Genomic DNA, 25,477 nt, shown 5'->3' with positions numbered 1-25,477 from the left:
TGCTGCTCAGAGCTCAGATGTGACCTGGAAAATGGTTTGTTGAGCATCATTTTTGTGGGAGCCTTAGCAGATTACAGATTTCTATTCCACTTTTCCTTCTTTTGACATACTTGCACCATCAGGGAGCAATCTATTTGTCCACGTACATGTTTATAAATTTCTACTCTTTGCAAGCATGCTGCCTCTCTAGTGAGCTCTGCACTGGTGTGGTAGAGGGCACACAGTGCCTGTGCCCGTTGCTCACCAGTCAAAGTCTGCCTCCGTGCACACGCATGGCTCCGAGGTCATAGCCCCAGCGTACTTCCCCTGCATGCATTTCTTCTCCGACTTCCGCTTCCTGTAGATCCTTTTTGCTCCCATGATGCAAGCTTCTCCCTGGAAACACAAGCAAAAATATCCTTTTCTGACATCCATCAGGTTATTTGAAATCACACAGTTTTTCCAAGCCTGTGCAATGGGAGCTGTGACTCAGGGGAAGAAGATGGGAAGTCAAATGCCATGTCAGTACACTGGAGCTAATTAAAGCTACTGAAGCTTTAAGTGAGACTAAACTAGCTTTTCCAATACACACTAAGAAATTATCTGGGGTTTCTTATGTATCTGATTCAATGCTGAATTTGTTCCAAAGCCAATGAGCAATTGATCGAGGTCCATTTCTCACTTATAGATTAGGTTTCAAAGCAACTGAAAACACAGTCTGATCCCTCTGCAATTTGAGACACAGAGCAGGTCTGTTTCTTTGTTCCGATCTCTTTGGCAATAATTTAATTCAGTAGACATTAGTAATATGTGTATATGTAAATGCTTTCCATGGAAAAGTTCCATGAGTTCAGGTTTTACAGGGTTTGACTTACTGTGTAGGTGCTAAAACTTCCTTGTCTTTTCACTCCTATCTTCACCACCCTGCTAAATATTTTTCTCTAGGGAACCTCAAGGGAAAGCAAATCAAAAGGCAAGGGTCCACAGCAGCCTTCCTAAAAATAGTTCTGCAAGCTCCACAGCCAATGTTCTCAGATATATTGCAAAATACTTGGCATTTTTGCTTATGCAAGCACAAGAAAGTAGAGAACAAAATGCAGTGGGGTCTCACCTGTTACCTTTCATGCTGTTAAAATTGCTGTAGGAAAGAGAAACTTTTCATAGCTTTGATTTGCCCATGAAACATAAGGGTCCAAATAGCAACTGGTTTAAAATGATGTGCCTCCTTGAATTTCAAGGAAGCTGTACTGATTTTCAGTATCTAAAGATCTAAGTCATAACCAGAATTTTCAGTGTGGAATTGTGCCTTGTGTGAGCAACTAGTCTGAGTCAAGCTACTTTCATTCCATATTCATTATTAAATTCTTGCCCAGCAAGATATATACAGAAAGACAGCCTTTGATGATATAAATGGGTGTTTCACTTTAGACTTCAGTGGAGCCTGTAGTGTTTATATAACCATAGAATTTGGGCCATATTTTATTCTAACCTGATCTAACACAAGCTGTTGTGTCAAACTTGGCAGAGCTGGCAAGGTGTTCCAAGGCAGGTGCAGGCACTGTGTGGAGCATGTTACCTTGCTGGGCACTTAAGCAATGGTTCCAGAAGTGCTGCAGTAGCTGCATCCAGGATGCAAGGGATAGGGCATAGGGCCAAATGAACTGGGAAATAAAATGCTCAACTCCCACAGCAGATGTACCACTGCTGAGAGAGACACAAGAAGGGTGAAACCAACTGAGTACGAAGGAATTTGGATAAACAAGTGCAAAAGCAAGTAGAAGGGTCTTAAGACACTGTCTCTGAGTACACAGAAGAATGGAGGGAGAGAAAGCAGGTAAGGACAGGGAAAATGGATGCAAGATACGAGAGTGAAGGAGTTCAGGTCTCTTTCAGTGACAGTGCTTCTGCTGTTTTTGCATTCTACAGCTCTGGATAAGTCTGAGCTAATTGCCTGCACAGAGAATGAAACCCAAAAGGCAGCTGTTCATCCTTCAAGGCCTACAAAGGCTTCCACAAGGCCAACACATCTATGTAACTAAAAGAACAAACCCACCCAGTGAGGGATCAAACTAGCAGGAAAAGACATTGGATCGTGCTGATCTTTAACTGTAGGATCATTAGCTACTTCAGGTCAGATCACAGACTCTTTGTTTCTCACCTGGCTATGGAGTTGCCATGGCCTGTAGTCCTCTTCTGCACACCTCCGATCAAAAATGGATTTGTAGTCTACTTTCACCAGCTGCCATTCTGAGCGGTGGTTGAAATGTCCAAACACTCTACAGAATACAACAGAAAGAGCATAAAGTAAAAGGTAGCACCAGGTGGAGTCTGGTAGTTACAGATGTACAGTCACACACAAATTTCCAACAGAGGTTAATTGCTTTAAGAGTGCCAGTCTTACTGATTTTCATTTGGCTGACAGAGTGAAAGTGAAACGTAGGCTGCTAAATATCTACAACCCTCTTAAAAATTGTATGTAGCTTTTATACTGTGGATCAAGATCCTCACACTTAAATCAATCCCCAAAATGACTGTACAGAGAAGACTTGACATGGGGCTCAATACAGATATACCTATAGGAATTTAATATCTCAGTTGTAAGCTCTGGGAATCCCTTCCACGGAAATTAAAATCATAACCTGAAGGGAACATTCTTCATATATTTGTATTAACTCAGGTTCATTTCTAAGCCACATATTCATCTCATTACAGGTCAGTCTATTTTTTACAGACAGAAATGGAATTTTCCTCCTGTTTTTGCAAATCTGATCTCAGGTAAAATGTCACAGTTTCTGGCAGGGTGAATCCAGATTTATGCCATGTAAAACTCAGCATACCACATTGAAACTAATCATACTTTTTCATGAGTCAACCTCCAGGCAACATTCTGTCATTCATTTTTATAAAAGAATGTCTTCATTTTTCTGTGTCAAAGTTAAAAAAAGAAAAAATAGCAGCAAAAACAGAGTTATAAAAATACCCCAACATTTTTCATTCAAATATTCATCTGTCAAAAGTAACCATGCTTTAAAACACATCCAATTTGAGGTTTCATGCTATAAGCTAAGTGATAACGTATTTGCAGTTTGCAAGGAACTATGTTGCCATTTCCTCAATCATATCACAAATAATCACCGATGATTTAGCAACAGAAGACTGCATACTTCTGGCTGCAGATAGTGCTTGGTTTGGTCCCTAACAATAAATACTATTATGCTACCAACAACCCTCAGAAGATATTTACAGTGCAGTTCCCATCAACAGTAGCACGATGGCATGTTCACTTACGTCATGATGAGAGTTTCCTCTCCAGGTTCCCCTAAAACTCCATCTACAAACAGTGGGAGGGATGTGAAACTGTACTTGCTCCAAGATCTCCCTTCATCAAAACTTAGCCTAGTGGAGAAAGCAGAATTAGTGTCTTCTTTCCTTACTCTCAGCTCCTGCTTTACTTGAGGAGACTCTCTAATCCCCTGTAGGTGCTGTGGAGAAGTGAGAAGCAGTTTCTGTTCTTGTTTACTGGCTTTTTTTTTTTTTTTCTCCTTTAAACAACTATTTTTTGGGGAAAGACCACAACTCAGAGCATTAATCGACCTTGTTTAGCATCATACCTCTAACCTGTGGCAAATACCAAAGTGGTAGAAATCTGATGAAGTTATGTTACAGATTGATGCTTTAAGGACAAAATGAAACCTAGGGCTAGGATTTTTTAAAAACAAACAAGCAATTTTGAGCATCTTATTTTTGAGTCCCCAACACAAGACATTTTAAGGAGGTTAGACTTCTAGAGCACAAGAGCTCTGCCTCTTCTGATCAACAGTCTTCCCTCTGGTGGGTCTAAGTGAAAGCTTGGAACTACTCATCACTTATTAAGACTTGGGTCTATGTGTTTCAGATAGTCATAAGACACTGAGCGTAGAGCAAGTAAATAATGCAAAACAGCACAAAACTATATTCTACCTACCACACAAACTCAGAAATGCTAACTAGCAGGGACAATTTTGTCTTATTTGCTGTATAACCATCAATATATTCAACAAAATTCTGGTTTGTGAGTGCTGCCTGCCACTTAGAAGACAAGTTCATTGATAATTTTGAAAATAACTTGGGCAACATAATAAGAGACAAAACCATAACTCAGATATGTATTACATAGATAACCAAATTCAAAAAGCAAGTTATGGTAAACCAGAAAAGTTGTGGATATCTCAGAACTAGCCAAAGTGAAACTATGTAAACTGGAATTGCCAGGATTTCTTAGCTTTATCTGAGTTAGTGTTTGCCAGTATCATAAATGACATTTTCTGGATTGTAGCTAGAGAAAACTCTGGATGCAGATTAACTGCCTACTTCCTGGCATCTGAAAAGAGGGACAGCAGACATTGAGCACAGATGGAGTCATTACCAGAGATGTCTGATAGGCAGAGAGGTGTGCTTCATGGCAACCAGGACTCCACCTTGATCCAGGTACAGAACACTGTGCTCTTCCTCAAAGATCTGGGGATAAAAAATATAGCCAAACCAAAACCAAAGCGTTTATTTAAATCTACTTCCCTTATTATCAAGAAAATGTTATAGTTCTTTAAGTACAATCATGACAGAGGACAGATATGTGCTAAGGAATTTATGGAGTAAAGGAAGACATTCAGTATAGAGACAGTTCCTTGGTTTTGTTTTTTTTTACTACTGTTTAGGTGGTTTTTTATTTTAGTTTTTCCAGGTCCTTGGAAAATACATTCTATCTCTGCTTGACATAAAGTCAGAACCATGAATTTTTGCAAGGATCAACAATTTCTCTCTTTTCAATAGTGGATTTTTTATTTAAAGATCTTTGTGTGTTTGCATGTATCAGTCTATCTCACGTAAGTGACATAGATGGAAAAATGAGAGTGGGTCAAACATTGTAAAATAATTAGATTCTTGAAATATCAAATAAAGGACAATAAAATCTTTTTTTTTTTACATGCCTTTTTTTTTATTCTCTTTCAACAAACATGTACTCTCCAGTTTATATAGCAGCATTTTTCAGTCTGAGAAAGTCACTCTTACTCCCCATGACTCGATAGCCCATCCAAAAAAACAGTAATAACAGAACCTCCTGTTCTGAGGATAAATACATTAAAGGGTAGCAATGCTTATTAATTGGTAGGATTCCACTGAATATTAGGAACTTGATCTACCTTAATCCTTCAGCCTCTTTCCACAGTTAATGGAGGGATAGGTAGCTTTGGAGCAAGATGAACTGAATTCTGCCTTTTTCTCTATTACCTTAAGAGCAAGGCAAAATAATCCATTTATGTGGACACTGAACTTTGGCCAACTCAGCTTAGGTGAAATGAGTTCCACACAAAATGAGGAAAAGTAGACCTGTGCAACTGCTGATTCTAAGGAAAGTATAATCATGGATGAAGAGGAAAATGTTTTGGTTAATACAAGGGATGTACAATAGTAAAAAAGTAACACATTTTATCCCCTTGGCATTCATATTTTACTTTATTGTCTTTGCTACAGTGTTAGACTGAAGTCAAACTCTGAGTAGAAATATAAAAACAATTTTCTGTTATAAGAAGTCTAACAACACAGTCTTTTTCTTCGAGCATCTCTCTCTCAGAAGGGAAGTTTATCCTTCTGCAAAGATTTGCAAAAGGATACTCAAACCAAAAGAGACAAAAATTAAGTGACAGTCTGAATCTACTTGTACAGCAAACTCCTACAATTATTATTTAAACCTGTGATTCTGTGTAATTTACCTGTCTCCAAGTGTTCCCAGCATCAGAAGAAACAAACATGCTGATGTCATTGTCTGATAGTTCAGTGCCTATATTGCCTGTAAGACGAGCACTGATTAGTGACGTAACACTCTAAGAAACAGTAGAATTAGCAATTCAGGAGAATAAATGTGTTTATTCACCTTTTGCAATAATAGAACTTCTAGTTCCAGGAAGAGCAAGAGGCAGAAGGGGAGGTAAAGACTATCAGTTGGAAGAAAATATGTATAAAAGATCAGATCCATACTCCTCTGTATGCAAAGGAAACGCCGTGATATGAATCTTCTGTTGATGGCAGTAGAGGACTAGAAGTGATCTCACTGGTCATGAAGGCCAGTTTCCATAAAAAGTACAAGACAAGTTGAAGATCCATAAGGACTTCCATTTGATAGCCTGCCTTCCTCCCCAATACTGGTGGTGTGACACCCCACAAGCCACTCAACAACCTTCACATCCATCACAAACTCAAGATTTTGTCAGTGTTTGCATATCATACATAGGGAATCTTTAAATGTTTCATACCTGAAGCTACAATAATACTGGGTGCAGTGTCTCGACTGGCGATGTTTCCTGAAGTGTAAGGATTCTCTGAGACCTTCAGATGAAGATGAAGGGAGCAATAGGGCTATGAAGAAAGGGGAAATAAAAGTAAAAAGACAACACAACACAAAATGCATGCTCCTATTTCTATAGGCTTAGAAATACACAGTGTCTTTCTGTATTACCTCCGAATTGCTGCATTCAGCCTCTCTTACAAAGACACAGCCATGGTCCTGGTTCTCTTGCAAGAGCTTTACTATCATTTTCTGACACAACCTATTCCCACTGGGAAGATCATTCACTAGGCTGCAGCCTTCTCACAAGGACAAGATCTTTGAGGCTATACCCACAAAGGAGGCAGCCAGGCTTGCAAGGGCAGGTAATGGCAAGAACTACCTAGCTTCCCTGACTCCAAGCTCTCTTGAGAAGCCAGCAAGGCTGCAGATATGATGAAGTGACTCTCAGAGCAGCAGTGTCAAAGCTACCTCTGCTTATCAGTACACCCCTATGGTGTGGTGCTAAGTCACCACTAATTACCCATGAGAAAACTTAGTGTCAAACCATTTCTTGACTCAGTATTTTTGATACACGACTCTGTTCTCCACTGCACTAACAAGAAATACCAGCACTTAAAAGTGGTAGTTTAAAAAGTGTTTAAAACAATGCTTCAACACCCCATGTGGATGTGACCTTTGAGATTTCAATACAAATACGTCCATGGAAACCTGGCTTATTTGTTACTGATTTTGTATGTCAGGTACTCAGATAAGACAGGAATGGTACAAAATAAATCAGCTGTGCAAGAAGGTAAGAGAGGCAGATTTCCAAAGTTGCCATTACAATTCCTTAGAAATCTGTAGTGTGATAATTTCTGAAAATTTCTGATATTTTTTTTGCCTTCTCTTGGGTCTTATTCCCAGTATTGTTTTCCTTCCACATCTCATGAAGGGCCTTTCATAAAGCATTTTATGGGAAGGGAGGTGCAAAAGTACTGGCAAGAACACCCGAAGCAAACTGACCCCATTGAGTGGGACATGAAAAAGGAACACCAATACAGCAAAGCCCATGCTTCAGCTTGCATGGCTCTGTAAGATGAGCACTGGAAGCTATTCAGGCTTTAGGGAGGCAGGTCTATTTGTCTAATACCAGCTGCCTAAAGGCTAGGTCTTCAGCCAAAACAATTTTTTAGGCTTCCTCTGAAGAAGACCTTGCCCTGTAGGTCACTGGAAGATGACTTATCCATTCCATCTTAAGGTAGGTGTCTATGACTGAAATGAAAATCTCCCTGTGGAGAATGGCAGTATTTTTTGGCAAACGCAAATGAGCATGGTGAGAAGGGACAGGAGCTCTCACTTATGTGAGACAGGAAAAGGGGACAAGGGTTGTGCAGAAGGGAACATAACCTGCCAAGTGGAATGTATTGAGCAGCCTAACTCTAACTGACAACCTTGTGAGGGCAGCCGCTGGAGCAGCCTGAGGGTGCAGGGAGGGAGTGGAAACCAAATTGAGCTGACATGCGTGCAGGAAATGGAAAAGCATTGCAGAAGCATTAATTCTTTCCTTTCACATTTTTATATGTTGTGAAAAGACTAAACACAGAACATATTTTTTAAACTAACATACTCCAAGCCCACTCCTGCATTTTGAAGATGTTAGTTAATGGAAGCCAATTCCCCACCCTGACAAAGATTAGACCCCATTAGACTCAAATCTTTGTGCTAACAGAGATTTCCTTTCAAATTTGTCTCATTTCACAGATATACTACACAGAAATGGAATTTATATCTCAAATATTAAAAGCCAGGTCTCTCCAAGCAGAGACACAGTATTTTTAGTGGCATGACTTCTTATTGTTGGAGTGCAGTAACTCTTACAGTCTCTAGTGACAATTTTGTATGGGGTAAACAGGCTACTGAAATCATTATTATAAGTGGAATCACCAATTTTGGGTTTCCCTGTCATTGCCTAGCACCCAGCTGTGCTAGCTGCTGCACAGACAACAAGGTAAAGAGCAATGGCCACAGAGCATTTACAGCCTAGGTAGAAGATAAAGCACGAGTGACATAGCCTATTGCTCTGCTCGCTGCCATAGTTCTTACAGTAATGTTTCTTTAGTACTTTCAAGCCAGTGCTTTGATGTTCTGTTCTAAGGAGGCTCACCAGTCCCTAGTAAAATTTCTTATAAATACTCACAAACCTACCTCTTGGCTGTTCTGCAAAGTGCACCTGAACCATCTCCAGCGTCATGGCACATACTAAACAGCTGTTAGTGACTGTCCCTATCAGGAGTGTGGAAAAATGCTATAACAAAGGAATGATGCTAAACATCATTCGCAAGCCTAGTGAGTAGTCACGGTATTTGCTCACCTGCAACAGCAAGGAGAAATGAAGAGAGATAAACACTTCCAGGAGATATATTCAAAACACCTCACTTAGATGCTTAAATTATTCTGTAGCAGATGGCATGAATGCCCCCTCTTATGAGAAAAGGATCTTTGTCCTGAAATCCTTATAATCCATCTAGACAAGGCAAACAAAATGTGGGAGGGAACAAACAGATGTCTGGGGAAGGGAAGCACATAGAAAACAAATTACTTGCCCAAGGAAACTGGAGATAGGCCTAAAAACTGAATCAAAATTCTCTGGAGATACAGCCCCATGTTTTAGCCACAAGACCATCCCTGAAAGGTAATTGATTAACTCTCCTAGACAGATGTCCATAACATTCAAGAAAGAATTGCTCCTCAATTAACCACTTCACAGCACAAGATAAGTATCAGACAAACCCAGCATCTTTGGCATATAACTTGGCAAATATTTTAAGAAGATGAAGTGTATTCAGCTTAGAAAACAAGTGGTATAAACAAGGAAAATAAAACCTTGGAATTAGATGGAATTTCATTGCTTTCTTCCATCCTCATTATTCAGAGCCATCTCACAAAAAATATAAATAAATTCTCTGTGTTGCTTCGAAAAAAACACCTCAAGCATACTGTCACTAGAGGGATGATTCCGTCTGGCTTGCCTTGTGTTTCAACCAGACTCCCTGTTAACCTCCTTAGCTACAGCTTAACTGCTGTGTACTTATTTCTGCATTAACTGTCCCTTAGTTTAGGTTTAAAGACCAGATTCATAGAGGACACAGCACTGCACTCGCAGGCTGGGGACCATCCTGTCACTCTGGGAAGGGGCAGGTCCCATTCTGCCAACAAGGTGGAACGTACATTATTGCTGTGTCCTGAGCTATTGCTAGAAGTAATGATGCTAAAACCCATCAGTGTGAAGAGCATGAGTATCTGCTGTGGAGTAAGTATGGGAGCTAAGCCAGATGTACAATGGACTATTAAGAATTCAGTCAGACATACCATAAGGAAAAGCAGGATCATGCCTGTAGAATGATGTACATAGAAGGAAAAGGAGCAACTGATGTAAGCAGGTAAAAGTTCTGTTGACGCAGGGTTAGACAGAGTGTGGCTAAAGAGGTGAGTGGAGTTTGTGAACTGGTTAAATACTACAGCTATATCACATTGACAAGGAACAGAATTGCCTCTGAGCAGGGGACAATTGTCTTTCTCCATGTTTTCTGTCAGCAGAACACCCTTACGGATCCCTTATTTTCAGGCACATCCATTTCTGCTGCTTTTGCTTTGGATTTTTCCCTACCATTTCCAACTTCTACAGTTGTAACAGAGTTGCAGTTGCAACTCTTTTCTGTAATTTCTTGGATTTTTGTCTTTTCAGATTCTGCCTTCATCTCTCCTCACCATTAAGTGTGAAGCTCAAACCAGATTGCAGGACTGTTATTGTACTTTTTGGTTTTGGTGCATTTTCTGCACTGCTATCCCCTCTTTCTCTTGCAGGGACACTGCCTCTTCCTGTGAAAGTCCTAACAAGTCAGTTTAGTTCAGATTTCATCCACTTACTTTCTTGAAAATTTGCAAGTTGGTCACCTGACATTCTGTATGCTCAGTTATGATCCCTGCTCTGCTACCATTCCACTAACCTGTTTTATCCAATATTAAGGGAAGAGGAAAAATAAATGTAGCTAAACATTCCTCTGGCCTTATCACAAGGAAGGGCTAAGTTCCTTTCCATTCTCCTTCTGGAAGTGCAAAGATTGAGCTACATGGTTTAAGTCCATTGAGGATTTGTCCCTTAGCACCCTGAAATCATAGACCAATTTCTACAGATGCCTGCAGATCTGAGGTGCCTACTCCAGCACAAGTCCCCCAGCATTTAAGAAGTGGTTGCTCTCCAGTGCGAACGGCATGTCAAACCTATATTGAGAGTTATAAGCAAATATCAGAGCAAGTACATTGTTGCATAGAGAGAAAAATAAAAATGAATTAGTGTTTAAATAGCAGATTGTGCATAGTGGATAAGGATATAAATTCTATCCGCAGAGAACCAAAAGTTTCTCTGGGTCAGTTCTCACTGTGTCTCTGCAAGTGCCCACACTTCTGTCCCTGTCTGGTTTGTTCAAGTTCACCACCCTCAAGGGAATTCCATCTTGTTCAGGCATATCTGGTCTAATTTTAAATGAAATGAAATGTGTTCTCAGGTGCTCATGAGTATAGTAGCAGATACAGTATGGATGGGAAGGCTTAAGGGAGCCATAATCCCCCTCGCTCCAGAAGAACCATCCAGTCCTGGTTTATATACAGTCATATGACCACTTCCACTATATCATGGACAACTACAGTGGCAGCATACACTTTTATATAAAATACACAGTTCCTGCAAACAACTGTTCCATAAAGGCCCCACAGAGCTGTTCCTTGGTTCATTTATAACTGCAATGGCAAGTTAGATCCCTCCCGATCAGTGGACAACAATATCAAAAAAGACCTTTTCTCAGAACCCAAACCTCAAATTTAGGGAAAAATAATAAAGTATATTTTACTTGCCTCCAAGTTTTTTTATTTCTTCTGTCTTGCCAGCCCCCAGATATTACAATACTGTATCATACAATAAAAATATAGGTTTTCTGACAAAATTAGTCATAATTTGAAAAAGTCAAGATGTGGGGTTTTTTTACCATATACGTTCACTTGAGTTAAAACTAGATTACAATCTACTTGAAATGCAAAGTAGATTGTAATCTACTTTGATTACTTTTTGTAATCAAAATCGTTGAAGATTTTGCCTTCAAAAAATTAAATTGTTTTATGTCTGTAAAGTTTTATGAATGTCATCTTTTCAGTCTTCATCTCACAAAAAGATTTAATTTTAAAATGCCCTTGGTTACAATTTTTTAAAACTTGGAGAAAGAAAACAAACCCGAACAAATTTAGTCATGGTCTGAAATACCTCTCCTATTTGACTCCCAGTCCTCCTTATTTATTTTTTCCAAACCAGAAAGAAAATGAAAGGCTTGCCTTTTGCCTCAATCAAAAAATCAATTATTTGAAATGGCTTCAAATATTGAGTTATTTATCCTTTGCTCTTGCAATAATGCATGGGGCTCAGTTAAGAGATTACTGTAGCACTCAGCTACTTTCCACAACACAGAAAATATAAATGATTCAGATTCTAACAAATTTAGAGCCTCAAAAAGAGATACAACTTCTTTTTTTTTTTTTCTGATGGAAAACAATATGCAGGTACAGGACAGCAGCAGGAGGAACACTCTAAACAGTGCCCTTTATTCTGCCCAGAACCACATTAGAATTTGTGCACTATAAAAGCTTTTGAGAATCCCAAAGGCTGGAGTATTACTCCACTACTGTGCAGATTATATTGGTTGAAAAACATGTCAAGGTCAGTCTAAACTTTCTATTTTGATAGAGATCTCCAATTCTATTCGCACTGCTTATATTTGACTTTCACTCTTGGAAACTCTTTGCATATAATGATGATTAAAGACTCACCTGCCTTTGGATCTATATCAATAAATACAGAGACAGATACAATATAGACCAAACACATAGCTATACGTATATTTGGATGAATGTGTCGATTCTTACTTCTGAGCTCAAAGGAAAAATGATAAATATTAATACTGCCAACGGAGTGGCCTGAGAGAAATCAGAGCTCTTCTATCCTTCGAGCCCGTCTCAAGCTATTAGGTCCCCGTGAGTTCCTGAGCTACAGCAGCTCACTCCTCCCATCTAGTGTCCAGAGTGCCAACTGCGCAGAAACGGCGCCCAGCTTCACCTGCTGCTTAAGGCAAGACCAGCAGTTGTGCAGAAGGAAGCTGATCTACGATGCTACCTTTTGTTCCAGAAATTAAATTCAAATACTCTAAATTAGAGTGCCAGCTCTTGCAATATCACCTGCCAGCCCAAGCCTGATGTACTGCACTTTTAATATGCAGTGTTCTCTCCATGAGATACACCGCATGGAGAGAAGAGCTGCCCTCTCCTTCTTGTGTTACCTGGTAGAAAAAGATTGTTCTGGGATGTTACCACTCCCCAGGTTCCCCCACAGGTACTTACTAGGAGACAGTGAACGGGGTTTCCTCTCAGATCGGTGTCCGGAGCCTGCAACAAACTCCAGTCTCTCCCTTTATTGTAGGTGATGAAAGTTTTCACTTGGTTGTCAATCTTCTTGTTAGCCAAGAACATTCCCTTTATCCCTGCTACCTAGGAAAAATTGACATGGCTGAAAAATAGATCAGGCCGATGCAGGATCTGTGTATGTGTCTCTCCTGCCCTGCCAAACCCAACAGGGATCCGGTGGCTGTGTCAGCGTTGCAGATGTCTGGGCAAGAATTGCCAAGGAGCATCAAAGGCAGGCAAATTAGGGTGCTGGGGCCAAGATGAGACCATCACAGGTGGAAAATTGACAAACGGATGAGAAAGCTTATATTTTAGAATCAGCACGGCAAAATGGTTAGATATCAATAGCATTATCTGACACATGACAATCTCTCAGCTGTATAGGCATCCTTCCCCCTGAAAGATGAAACATGTACAGTTTATACATGCAATTATTTGTCTCTTACACTACAGTAACAGGAAACATCAGCAATTTGGGTCTTGCAAATAAAATGACAGCACACACATAAGCTTGTCGTTCAGTGCTTCTGTTCTCATACAGCAGTGCTTTATTCATGGATCCAAATGTGTTTCATAATGATTAGTGTTTTAACAGGATAACTGGGGGCACTGAGGTATTTTTATTTCAGCATCATGTTTTGAGGAAACCATAGCACTGGTGACTCAAGAAAGGCCACCCAGAATACTAGTTACAGAGCTAGCAATGAGATTCTCATCCTTTTATGTTTTCTAGCGTTTTACCCAACAGCTTTACTCCATAGAGCTGCAGGAGGATTTCGTAAAGATGTGTTGCTAACAGACTCAAACTGGAACCATGCCAAACAGTGTCTTGGCGGGGAGAGAAAAAGTCAACCTCGAAGCACAACTCACATTGCAGAATGTTCCCATCTTCTCAGTACACTGAAAATCAATAGCCCACTAGCTGCTGCAGCTTGCGAATGAATTTCTGTCATTCTGCAATTTGAGTGCTGCAATAAAAAGGGAAGCAAAATTGGGAGAAGGAGGGGGAAAATAAGAAACTTTTCAGTTTCCAGCAAGTAACTTCAGTCACCCACTCCATCTCATCTTGTGATATAGAACTAGTACACAGAATCATTCATCAAGACTTTTGATTCACAGAGATTATTACCTAAATGGCATCACGTGGCAAACGATTACGCAGAAGATTCAGAGCTTGTTCCAGCTTAACTGATATAATTATGTGGCTGGATTTGGAAGCTACAGCTCCCAGTGAGTAGGACCTTCTTGCACTTTTAGTCACATGCTGTGGGACTACTAGCATACAGTACCTTGGTACAGTACATTGCTGTACTTAGTCACTCTGAATAGCACTTTCCTGCTTGACCAATGCCAATGAATTTCATTTGAAGTTACATAAAGACTTAGACAGGACTTGCTATAATAGTCAGTAGTCTTTAAGTAGTTAAGTACTTTATTTTTTATATAAGGATAATCTTTTCAATTTCTTAGCTGGATTGTTCAGTCCCACCCAAGTATTCCAGATTTCTTTATTGAAGTAGAAAGGCACCCTGAAAAGACAAAGGTATTCTGTCTCCTAGTGATACTGCATGAATAGACAGGGTTGGAAAAATAACATAGTTCTGCCTTTACTATCAGAGGCCAGAGGCTATATCTCTATTTGTACTTTTGTTGTTGTCCTGAACTAGCTGTATAATATTAGTCCCTGTGATACGCTGGCAATAAATTATTAAAGAGCATTTTATATATCAGGTGATAAATGTGTTCCAAAATCCTGTGAATTTTTCTTTTTATGATTCGAGTCATGGGCTGGGTCTCAAAATTCTTTCCCAAGAAAGCAAACTGTAAATTATACTGTCAGTCTTATCTTAAAAAAAGACTGCACACACTCTACAGGTTTGTGTGCTCTTAGAAGGAAGAGATTCACTTGTTGCATATATACATGACACAATGATCTCTTCATCCCTGTTGTTCATACAATCCTAAGAGAGCAATACTCATGCAAGCAAGTGCATGACCACAAGTGATCAGAGAGAAAAGGACTCCATCAGGTCCCACACAGGCATTGTAGACAATCCTCACTGCCCCAAATGCATTGTGTGTAGGTATGAATGCTGTCTACAGTTGTAGAAAGATTTATGCAAGACAATCACACAACTCAAAACACATTCTTCATTCATATGTCCAACATATACATCCCATCCAAGATGCATGCTGCTAAAAAAAAGTCCAAGAGTGATAGATGTATAGATATATACCATAGCTATAAGACATATCTCTGCACAGTCTGTCTTCACTTCAGTCATGGATTGTCTCACATGCAGGATTGTCTTGCTGTGGACAAGTCCAACTACAGAGCCAGGCAGAGTCATACCACGTCATTCTACAGGAACTAGTAAGGGCATTCAGACCCAAGGGCCAGTGAGTCTTGCTCTAGGAGATGGCGTCTCGGACAATCCTTTTGTGGCTGCAGTCCCACTGAATGTTAAGTCTGGTGTGCCACTGATGAAGTGGCACTGGAAGGTGGTGGAGAGAAGAGCTATCCTCATATCCTGCTCCATCCAACATGCAAGGATGAACAGTGCAGGACTGGTCTCCTCATCCTCTTCCAGAACCAGAAAAGCCCACACACTGAAATAATAACTTCTGAGTGAAAGACTTCTGATGACTTAATGGAGAAAGGAGAACATGACGAAGCACCATGAAAGAACTTCTGTTTTCTCTTCATGCCCAGTGTACTTCCCTGTTAGGCAGCGTTGAGCAGATTTATCCTTGAGATAGAATTAGTTTAGGAATCTACACACACAATTCTCTACAATGCAACCAGAAGAACTTAATTCTAACACCTGACAAATGTTCATACAGACATGTGCACATTAAACAGGTCTTTCTCTGGAATCTTCTCAAATAATCTTGCTTTTCTAAATATGCTGCTGTCACTACAGAAAGCCTCATTTTTCAATCTCTCTGCTTCCTTTTAATTTAACTGTGGATCTTGTTTTTCTCCTGTCTTCATCTCTAGTTACCCCTAGAGCATTCTGCATTTGCAAAAACCCTACCGGGAGAATCACACTGGATGGCTTTTTGTTCCCTTCCAGCAAGAACATCAAATTGAAAGGAAGGTTTCTGCCAGGTTCAGTGTCAACCAATATTCTTTCTATCTAGATAATCAGCAGATATGATGCTACAACTCTGATTCCATCAATTTCAATCCAGGTTACTGTGTGATGTCAACCTAGTAAAACAAAATAAAGGCTTTTCTTTCCCTGTGGGATGTAGGACACCTTTACATAAAGCAGTGAAACTGCTTCTCGAGCTGACAGTAATAAGAGGCAACAGTTTTTCCATGGACTGACAGCAATGCAGAGAGTTTTTGATAGTAAAAAAACTCCAAATGACTGAAATGCCAGTGCCCATCCTTCTGCAGTTCATCTGCATGTATGCACAACACATGGGCTCTATGTTTCAACAATTCAAAGTGGTTTCCACGTAAAAGACAGCTGAAGGCAAAATATATAGCAGAGCTAATATTCAATGGTGATGGAGAAATACAGGAAGTAACTTAATTTTCAAAGGACCTCAGATCTAGTTTATGGTCTTTATTCTAAGTGATCAGAAAATCCCCTGGAAGAGACCTAAAAAGAGAAGCTGGCCCTAAAAACAGCACCTGAGGACTGAATTTGTACTCAGTCGAGTGCTGTCTCCAGAAGTGAAACAGGCAGCAGAGCAAGAGAAATACAAGGGCACATTAAAAGTCCCAGGATAGGTTCTGATTCTTGGGATCGGTTGTCATGGAAGATAATGTAAATTGGTCTTTTTACAGGTGAGCTTAGGCAGAATATCCTTGTCAGGAAAAGGCTGAGGGTTAAAAGGGACATCAAAATGAGGTAGGAGAGTTTCCATGCTAATGGAGTAGCCTAAGAGCGTGTATCTAAAATCACTTTAGTTCCAAAAACAGTCCAAGCTGAATAAGGTGACAAAGATAGCTGAAAACTGCTGTCTTTCCTTACTTTTAGAACAAGACATCAAGCCGTCAGAAATGCAACAAAAATTGGAGAATGATTTTATTCAGAGTGTTGGGAGCTTTCAGAGCTATAGGCTGAACCAATTTGGGTGAGCAGGAATTTGGGCTGTAAAACTTGAAGAGTTCCTCTTAGGGAGTGAATGAACTATTCTGCTACATCTTCAGATGCAAGTCTTCTTATGCATGAAAGATCCATGAGCTTCTCCTCACTTGAGAACTTACAGAAGAGTACAGCAGTGAATGCGTTCATATTAGGCTGTGCCTAAATTCAACACCTGTGTAAAACCTGGCCTTGAAACTCAGCTGATTGCACTGAGGCTCCTCAGCAAACCAAGGATAAAACTAGGGGGTTAGTCACTTTTTGGCTCTGCTGTTCTCATGTATATTACAAAACCGATGCACAATGGGGAAATGATGCTGGCATCACATGAGCTCCTGAGATAGGAAAGAGATGTTTGGAGTCATGACATACCTCATAGAGGTCAATCATCACATTCCCCTCCAGCCCTTGACTACTCTTGACATTTTCCAAGGCCAGGGTGAAGTACACCCCTCGGGTGTCGGAGATATACAGGTTGTACGTGTCGTTCTGGTTCCACTCTTGAACAGCTGCAAACACCTGATTCTCATCTGTGCTGATAACATGCATGTCCTGGGGAAAGAAAAAGAGAGGAAGGTTACTACAGGGAGCTCTGCTCTGGCATCTCGAAGGGCACCATGGTAATTCTGGAGGAGCAAGGGATATATTCATACTGGAATTTAATGGGAAACTGTAGACAACACTCTGGTAAGGAGATAATTCCAGACAGGAATATTTTATGCCAGCTCTCTTCTGCCAATTTTCAAAGTGGTAATTAACTGATGAGGTGTTAATTGAACATTTACATTGGCAGTATAGTGTTATACAGCAGCACTTTTCGCCCCCTACCAACACTTTTATTTTAACGAGCACTTTGTTTGGAGAGAGAGGGGGGTGTATTTACTTGTTTTGTTTGGGTATTATTTTTTTTGGCACCTGAGTGATTACAGTTGAGATATTAAAAATGTGTGGTTTTGTTCAAATAAGAAAAAAAAGCAGCATCTGAAATGTGCTTCCTGTCTAGCATTCAGAAACCGAGTATGCTTGGGAACTGACACAAGGAGGATCTAATGGGTTAACATCTGCAGCCGCTGTTTATTATTTCGAATGACAGTGTTAACTAGTAGCCAAGGCCCTGGACCACTCTGCTAAACCTCCCTCTAAATAATACAACAGAAAGACAATCCTAATCCTCACTAGATGTAAAGAGCAAAACTGTAGTTAGATCACTAGTGTTATGAGTAAGTTTTGGGTCTTTTTAATGTGTTTGTTCTGTGTGTTACAACAGGGAGGAAGTAATGAAAAGTTTGCATCATTGAAGAAAAACCAGAAACTATTAAACCTGGTTCCCTCTTTCAATGTTTGGAAAAAATTATTACCCAGCAGAAAAAGCCACCACGAGAGAGATTGTTATAATGAAATTCCCAGGCTCTATCTGCCCAGCACAGGCACGCTGTGTTCTTTGGTGCCATAAAAATCTGTGGAGGTAGGAAAAGAAATGCAGATTTCTTAGCACCAGGTGATTCCCAGAAGATTCAGCTGTTCCGTCTGTTTTGGGCAGATATCCCAAAGTTATTCTGCTACCATGAACACCAGCCAGGGCTTTCTATATGCAAAACTGGTAACTTTATCAGAAAATATACTCTTTGGAACTTGATTCTGCTTCTTCCTTCTGTTGTTAATATTTTTTGACAATTCACTTTCTTCTGGTTTTGTAGGAGGAATTAATACTTCCAGATGAAGCCTTATAATATGAAGATGAAAAATAATATAATGAAAAAAATATGATCTATAAATTTGAAAGTGGCTTGCTTCATCACAAAGTTAAGATTTAGAACAGTTTTTTGTTCATCCAGAAGTGAGTATGGAGTGGATGAATATTCACCTGATTTACTTGCTTTCCTTGGTCACTGGAGAAAAATGTATCCCAGAAGATGGGCTAGTTTTGTGGAGGAACAGACTGGCTTAAATCTTGAGGCAACAGGAAAGGCAATATAAGTCCCACTGCCTTCTACTAATTCTGGTTGTGAACAGATATCCTCTCTTAGCTCCAGCTGTGCTAGTAGAAGTTACTGCTGCAGCTGTTTGTCAGAGGCTCCTTTTTTCAGACTCTTACCCTAGCCAATCTGCTGGTGGGTCTACATGAGTAGGTGTTCCCACTCTGCTTCAGGCAACATTGGCTAGCACAGCTCAAGGAAAATTAAAGGCAATTTCATGAATGCTTAAGAAAGAAATCATTTATTCACTAGATGCTTCCTGAGTTTTGATCAGATTATGCTGTAAAATGCAAATCTAAAGAAGATCCTGGTAAAGGCTGAAGGAATTTAAGCCTGGAGAAGCAGAAGTTCAAGACAGAATTGGCTAATATACACAGTCCAGAATGTCAAGAAAGAGTGTTTCAGCTGTTTGCCTTTGGGGATAACTTAAGAGTGTTTCAGCTGTTTGCCTTTGGGGATCAATTAACTTTTCCCCTTAATATGGCCTTGTCCAACAGATGTAATAACAATGTAAAGCTCTGTCAGAAAGGGATCAGTATAAGGATACCCAAGCAGGTCTTTGACCAGCATCAGGATTTTATTTTTTCCACATTGGAAAAATTAAAATTAATCAGCAAATCATTAGCTTTTTTTTTTTTTTTTTTTTTTTAGAGTGGGGGTTGATTTTGGGGGGGAGAGGAATAATACAGAGAGACAACGTTCATCTTCACATGGAGAAAAAGTTTCATTGCATCTTCCCCTACTACAGCAGATGTTCATTTCACCTCCTTATAGAAAGGGAAGAGGACAGGAAAGCAAAGCAAGACACCTTCCTCAAACTGTCACTGTCATCTTCAGGGGCTCCCCAGGCATCTGCCTACTGAGAGCCTCAGCTTTCCTCTCTCTGTTGCAGCACACAGTGGAAGTACATTAATATGCAGTTCTACTATCTATTCCTCTTGCCTTCCAAAGACAAAACTAAGACCACGATGCTGTGCATGAGTTTGATCAGGCGTCTACTCAAATGACTAAAAGCCAAGGTTTTCTGAATTACTAAACATGCTTCAATTGCCCTTTTTTCACTTGGTCAGGGAACTTTTCTTCCTGCCAAGATAAATAGCAGGGATGTGTAATGCCTGTTTTATCTTGTCAATTACTGGGGCTGTCAGCTCTTTTTAAGGTCTGTATTTAAGGAATTTTTTTTGTGGTTATTGCTTCTTCCATCATGATGTGCATCCTGAGGTTTAAAGAAGGTGATGAATTTAAAACAGAGGTACCACACACCCCCATCCCATCAGTATTCAACCCAGCACCAGTTAAGGATAGGTCTTTTTAAAAGAGAAATTCCTTGGCTTGCATCAATGTCCACAGATGTTGGCCCAGTGCATTGGTCTAAAATGGAGTGACTGAACTCTGTGAGTACATTTAAGTTGATTATCATGAGTGATGTTACAGAGTCTGTGACAGAGCCCACATTGTGGTGGTGTGGTACCAACCCACAGAACAATGTCACTGCAGAAATTAACAGGTCTCAATAAAGACCATTTACAAGGTACAGCCTTCTTGCAGGCATCTTCTTGCATGGAAGAGAGTTTCAAGTTCGTTTAGGCCTTTAATCAAACTGGCTATCGGATTATCAGTGCCAAAGAGAGGAGTATTTTAATTCTGACTTGCTGTAGGCTGCCATTCCTGACTGTCACTATTATCTGCCAAGGCTGCTTGCTGTCACACCACTCCAGTTTAGCAAGAGCGACATGCAGAGACAAAAAGCTTGATATTTCCATCTTCAATTCCAGAAGTCGCTTAGTACTGTTTACCATATTTGGCCCCTCTTTCCTTTAGCTGAAGGAGATGAAAGAGAATTTAGGCATAAAAGAAGCTGTTTGCTTCAATTCCTTGAATAGTATAACACTTTGTGCAATTTTAATAAAAGCAGCTATGCTGCTTTGATAGCAGCCTCCTAGACAGCCACAGCTCCACTGTAGCTCCTTCCAAGCCAAATGTAGCAGTTCAGTCTTTGAAGATATTCTGAGATTGTGACAAAGCATCTTATCTCCTTAAATATCTGCCTTTTTCTTTGGGTCAAATAACACGAATGTGTTGCTCCAGTTCCTATTCTCTCAGAACACATTGTCATTTAATTGTAGTGCATTTTCTCTGGCTCTCCAGATATCCCTTCGAGAAGATGGACATTTGGAAGAGTAAGTGTGGGCTAAAGGAGACAATCAGTTCCAACAGGCAGTCTCTCTAGAGATGGCCTGAATCAGCTGTAAATTACAATTTTGATTTGGAAGTTACCATAACCATGTTGAAAATGCAACTCCTTTGCTAAGGGCTACTTCAAATAATACCTTTAAAAATTTGATATGAATTAACAGAGTAATTCCTTCCTGCTTTGACAGGAAGTTTCAAACCAACTTTAAACATGACTGAAGTTTTTGGGGTAGACCACAGGTCTCCTGTATCACAGCCAAGAAAATATCATGGCTTCTGGTAGGGTCTTCAATATCCTGTAAGGTGGGTTTTCAGGTGATGTAAGGTGCAAGGGGTACAACAGCAAAGCAGGTAAGGTATGGCATTGAAGGCCTGGGTTTGAGCTGCTGTCTGGTTATATGAAGGTCACCCAGTCAATCCATTATAAACAGGTCAGTTGGGCAGAGGAATCTAAGCCATTTGTGATATCAGCCAAATTATCTCTTTGAATATATCCACCCACAAAACCTGTCACATTTTCAACTTCTAGGAACAGGCTGACCTTACATTTTTGTTTTTCCTTTTGACAATCCTTGCTTAAATTTTGGGAATACATTTTTGGCCAGATGTTAGACTTCACAAAGGAGCCACAAGATAATTTGGTACCTTTGAACATAAATTTCATTTAAGCCAGATTATATGAAGAATGAGAAGGCCTCAAAAAAGAATTCCTCTGTCTTTGTTAAAGATGCCACTAGGAGCCCAGATGCAATATGGTGATTTCCTCAAAATAGAGCTAACATTTTATTCACGTTTTTTAAAAAAATCAGCTCCAGAAGGCAGCAATAGCCTTTCAAGCTCCAATGTTAATTCACCATTGTTCTTAATTAGGGAAGATATGGAGCAGACACACAAAGACATCTCTTTGCTTGGCTCCCATTAAAATCTGCTAATGAGGCACATCACAAAAAAGCAACCCACACAGGATAGGGACAGGAGAAGGGCATTTTAAGACCAAAAGAGAAAAGAAAAAAAAAGAATCTCCTCCAAAACTTAATTAACTAACCATAAAGAAATGGTAATTGACAAAGGCTGTGGTATCTCTCTACATTTTATGCTGATGTCCTTGACTAGCCAAAGTACTGACTTTGCCATCAGTCCTTTCTTGCTTGGAAATGTTCTGTTAAAGAAGAATGATGTTTTAATCTTGTAGTTACTTGTGTTGGATTCAAGAACTTTCCTGCAATCAAAACATCTATAGGTTCATATGGACATTCCAGCAACAGCAACCTACCTTGGGCAAGGAATACTTGGGCAGCTTCATCTGTGCAAATGCATTCCTTCTATAAGAAACATAATAATGAGGTCTTCCTCCTGATGTCAGCTATGAGAGAAGCACAAAAGTTATCGACAGGATTTTAAAAAAATATTCTTTTATTATCAAGAAAACTATCAAGGAAAAGCTGTCAAGGGAAATACTACAATGTTGGTGACAACAGCTTTAAACTGCAGCACTATTACAGTTGATGAATAACTGAAACATTGATCCAACTGATAGTGGTTGAAAAAGAAAGCAAGGGGAATCCCATTTTCTGCAGAGAGACAATGTCCACAACTTTGGGTGAAAGTCTGGGGAACGTGAAATCCTGGTTTCACTTGACCCATTGCATCACCTGCTGATACTACAGCTCTCCATTGTCTTGTCACAAACAAGTCTGTTCTTTGTTATCTGCAGAGCTGCCATGGAGACTATTGGTTAGATGAGTGGATTGGCAGATATGATGCTTGACTTCTGCCTCCAGCTTTGGTTCCTGTGTGGCCCTATACAAGCCATCATATGTATCTGTTATGAGGTCAGCTAAGCATTCACAGCTCTGGAAGGCAGGAGGGCTCAGCCAATTTGATATTTCTGTGCATCTGGCCATTCATTTATGTGCCTAAATACTGATGGCAAGACCTTGAAAATGCTGGGTTAGAACAATGTGAGGTTTCACATATTTATTAGAATAATACCACCTATTAGAGACGGAAAGAAAACAGAAAGGAAAAAAGCTGTCAGTGTTATCTGGGAACCAGTGCTACTGAAGTATAAATAATGTTTGTAAAGTGTTTTTAAATCCTTGGATGAAAGACAGAAAAACAGATAATCCAAGGGATTGTCCATGCAGAAATTTCCTATAATTGACTGATATCTGGGCTTATCAACACTTTTCTTTAGTAGTGTTTTAAAATGCACTGCAGTAGTTTAAAATACAATATACACAGAGGCTAGGTTCATACCAGATTAAGTAAAATAAGAACTATTTCTTATTCTAAATCACTTCAACAATTCTTTTTTAAAGGGATTTAGGCAAAAGTTAGGGGAATGGAGGTCAGAAGCACTGCTTATGAGAGAGCGTGAGTTCGTAAATAAAACATGGTGTAGTGGGAGAAATAAAACCACATTCCCTTATCCTTATGCTTTTGAGCCTACTAATTCTCCTTCCAAATGCCTGAGTTGCAGAAAAGCTGGATGGAGAATAAAGCAGGCAGGGAGGTTTTTCAGGTGTTCATCTATTCTTCCAAGCCTTTGCTGTCTAGTATAAGGCTATTCATCTGAAGAACACTGCCTGGGTAAAGCAGGGTCCAGTATGAGCCACAGCATGTTATTTGGCTTTTCTTTGCCAGCCAGATGCACCCAGATACATACATAACCACTTCAAGAATCCCATTTTAAATTACCAGCCAACAGTGAATTCACAGACTACTTCAAACAAAGCAGAGGTTGTTTCCAGAGATTACAATATTATTATTTCATACCTGTAAGTGTCAATTATTAATGAGTGGCAAGTACTATCTCTTTGACCTGTTATGTTTACTTCTGTTTAAGAATCCTGAGATGTTTAAAGATTAAAACAGAAGCTTTCCAGATCCAAACATTACATGATACCTTCTCAAGCCTCATGACAAACGGTGACTATATAGTTGTGCAATGTCCCATTGGCACTAAGGGGAACACCACAAGAGTCTGCCTTTCCTCACATGCCCCTCCTTACACTGTGCAGCTAGCACAGAGGTGGAACAAAGCTGAAATTTGGCAGCACTGGGAACAGTATAAAACAGCTTATAAACAGAAAGAGAAATGCATCAAAATACAAGGGCTGTCCAGAAAGGTAGACAGTCTCCCCAGCACTGACTTCAAATGAGGCAAGGGAGTTGGCTTCTCTACAATGTGTAATAACATCAGGTCAGAGCAGAGAAGACTAACAATCCTGAAAAGCACAACACCAAGGCATCTGTGATAAAGTAAAGAATCAATTCACATATGAAGAAAAATTCCCCAGCTCCTGTGTCACTCAAGCCACAAACACACAGTCATCCTGAAATGAGAGCGCATGGCTGAACAGTGAAGCATGCCCCTGTTTTCCTTATCACATAAACATTTCATTTATGCCTCAGACACACTAGGCACAGGAGCTATTCTGATATGTATGTCCTAGATTTATCTGCGGATGATTTAGACTGATGTTTATTACTGAATTCATTAACTGAAAGTAATTAGGAATCAACTCACCCAGTTTAAAATATCAGTCCTCTCTCTTCCCTCCATGCCCAAGCATGGCAGAACACAAACTGCCTGGAAGACCAGTTTGGTCCTAATGATTTCCAATTCACCTCCACGTTCCCTGCAATTCTATTGTCATTTTTGTCTTCTTCAGCTGTTAGTAAATGGACACTGGCAGCAGCCTAATGAAAGCCACAGCACTTCAGATCTACTCACCAGCTCTCACCTGGGACACAGCTTGGCTGAGTACATCTTATCTTCAGCCTTTTTATCTATAATCACCACCGAGGCATAACAATAAAGCCTGATTATTCCTTCTGTGGTTCTTCTCCTTCCTCCCTCCCTCTTTTTCTATTTCCCTGTTATGCTCAAAAAAGCTTTGGTCTACTTCCTCGTAATAGCAGATGACTGACACATCACATCAAGCTGGGGAGTTACAGCAGTGTATCCTGGAGTGCTGAGGAGACTGCAGGGAGTGGCACAGAACACTCCATTACACATGGTGGATGCTCCAGGCAGGAATTCTGTAACCCTGAAGTGGCAAGTTACTAGAAGTAAAAGGAACACTACTAGCATTGTAATGAACTGCTACAATCCACTCACTGCCTTTATTATTTGGATCCAGTGTTGTCTGATTATTTAGAAGTTAACACACATGCACACACAAGAAAAGGAATGGAAAAGAAAATAATATAAAATCTTAAAATAAATAAGAGAAGAGGATGTTCTGCACCTGAACAAAGACATAATCATCCTGGACGATCAGGGAGTTATGGTCAATATAGCCTGGAAAGGGCTTGCTGCGAGTGGCTTCACTGCAGTTCTGCATCTTGCAGGTGATGTATTGGGAATCTGAAAGGCAGAGAACAAAACCAAAACACTTGAGATCCTGAGT

At 40.0% G+C, this 25,477-nt stretch overlaps 1 protein-coding gene across 1 annotated transcript; it reads right to left on the bottom strand.

Moving 5' to 3' along the window:
- Positions 1–244: 244 nt before the first annotated feature.
- LOC103776260 (VPS10 domain-containing receptor SorCS1) lies at positions 245–25,434 on the bottom strand (the record flags this gene model as incomplete). The annotated part of the gene is made up of 10 exons (XM_008943763.1): positions 245–375; positions 2,138–2,255; positions 3,268–3,375; positions 4,385–4,476; positions 5,730–5,806; positions 6,270–6,372; positions 12,725–12,871; positions 17,263–17,442; positions 22,333–22,422; positions 25,316–25,434. Coding segments are annotated over 10 exons (1,165 nt in total), but the record flags the coding sequence as incomplete, so codon positions are not given.
- Between the last annotated feature and the right edge of the window lie 43 nt (positions 25,435–25,477).

The sequence above is a fragment of the Merops nubicus genome, unplaced genomic scaffold, assembly GCF_000691845.1.
Source record: "Merops nubicus isolate BGI_N331 unplaced genomic scaffold, ASM69184v1 scaffold3787, whole genome shotgun sequence".
In the NCBI taxonomy this organism is placed as follows: Eukaryota; Metazoa; Chordata; class Aves; order Coraciiformes; family Meropidae; genus Merops; species Merops nubicus.
The sequence above is the reverse complement of the archived record's forward strand: the minus strand, read 5'-3'. Positions and strand labels throughout refer to the sequence as shown.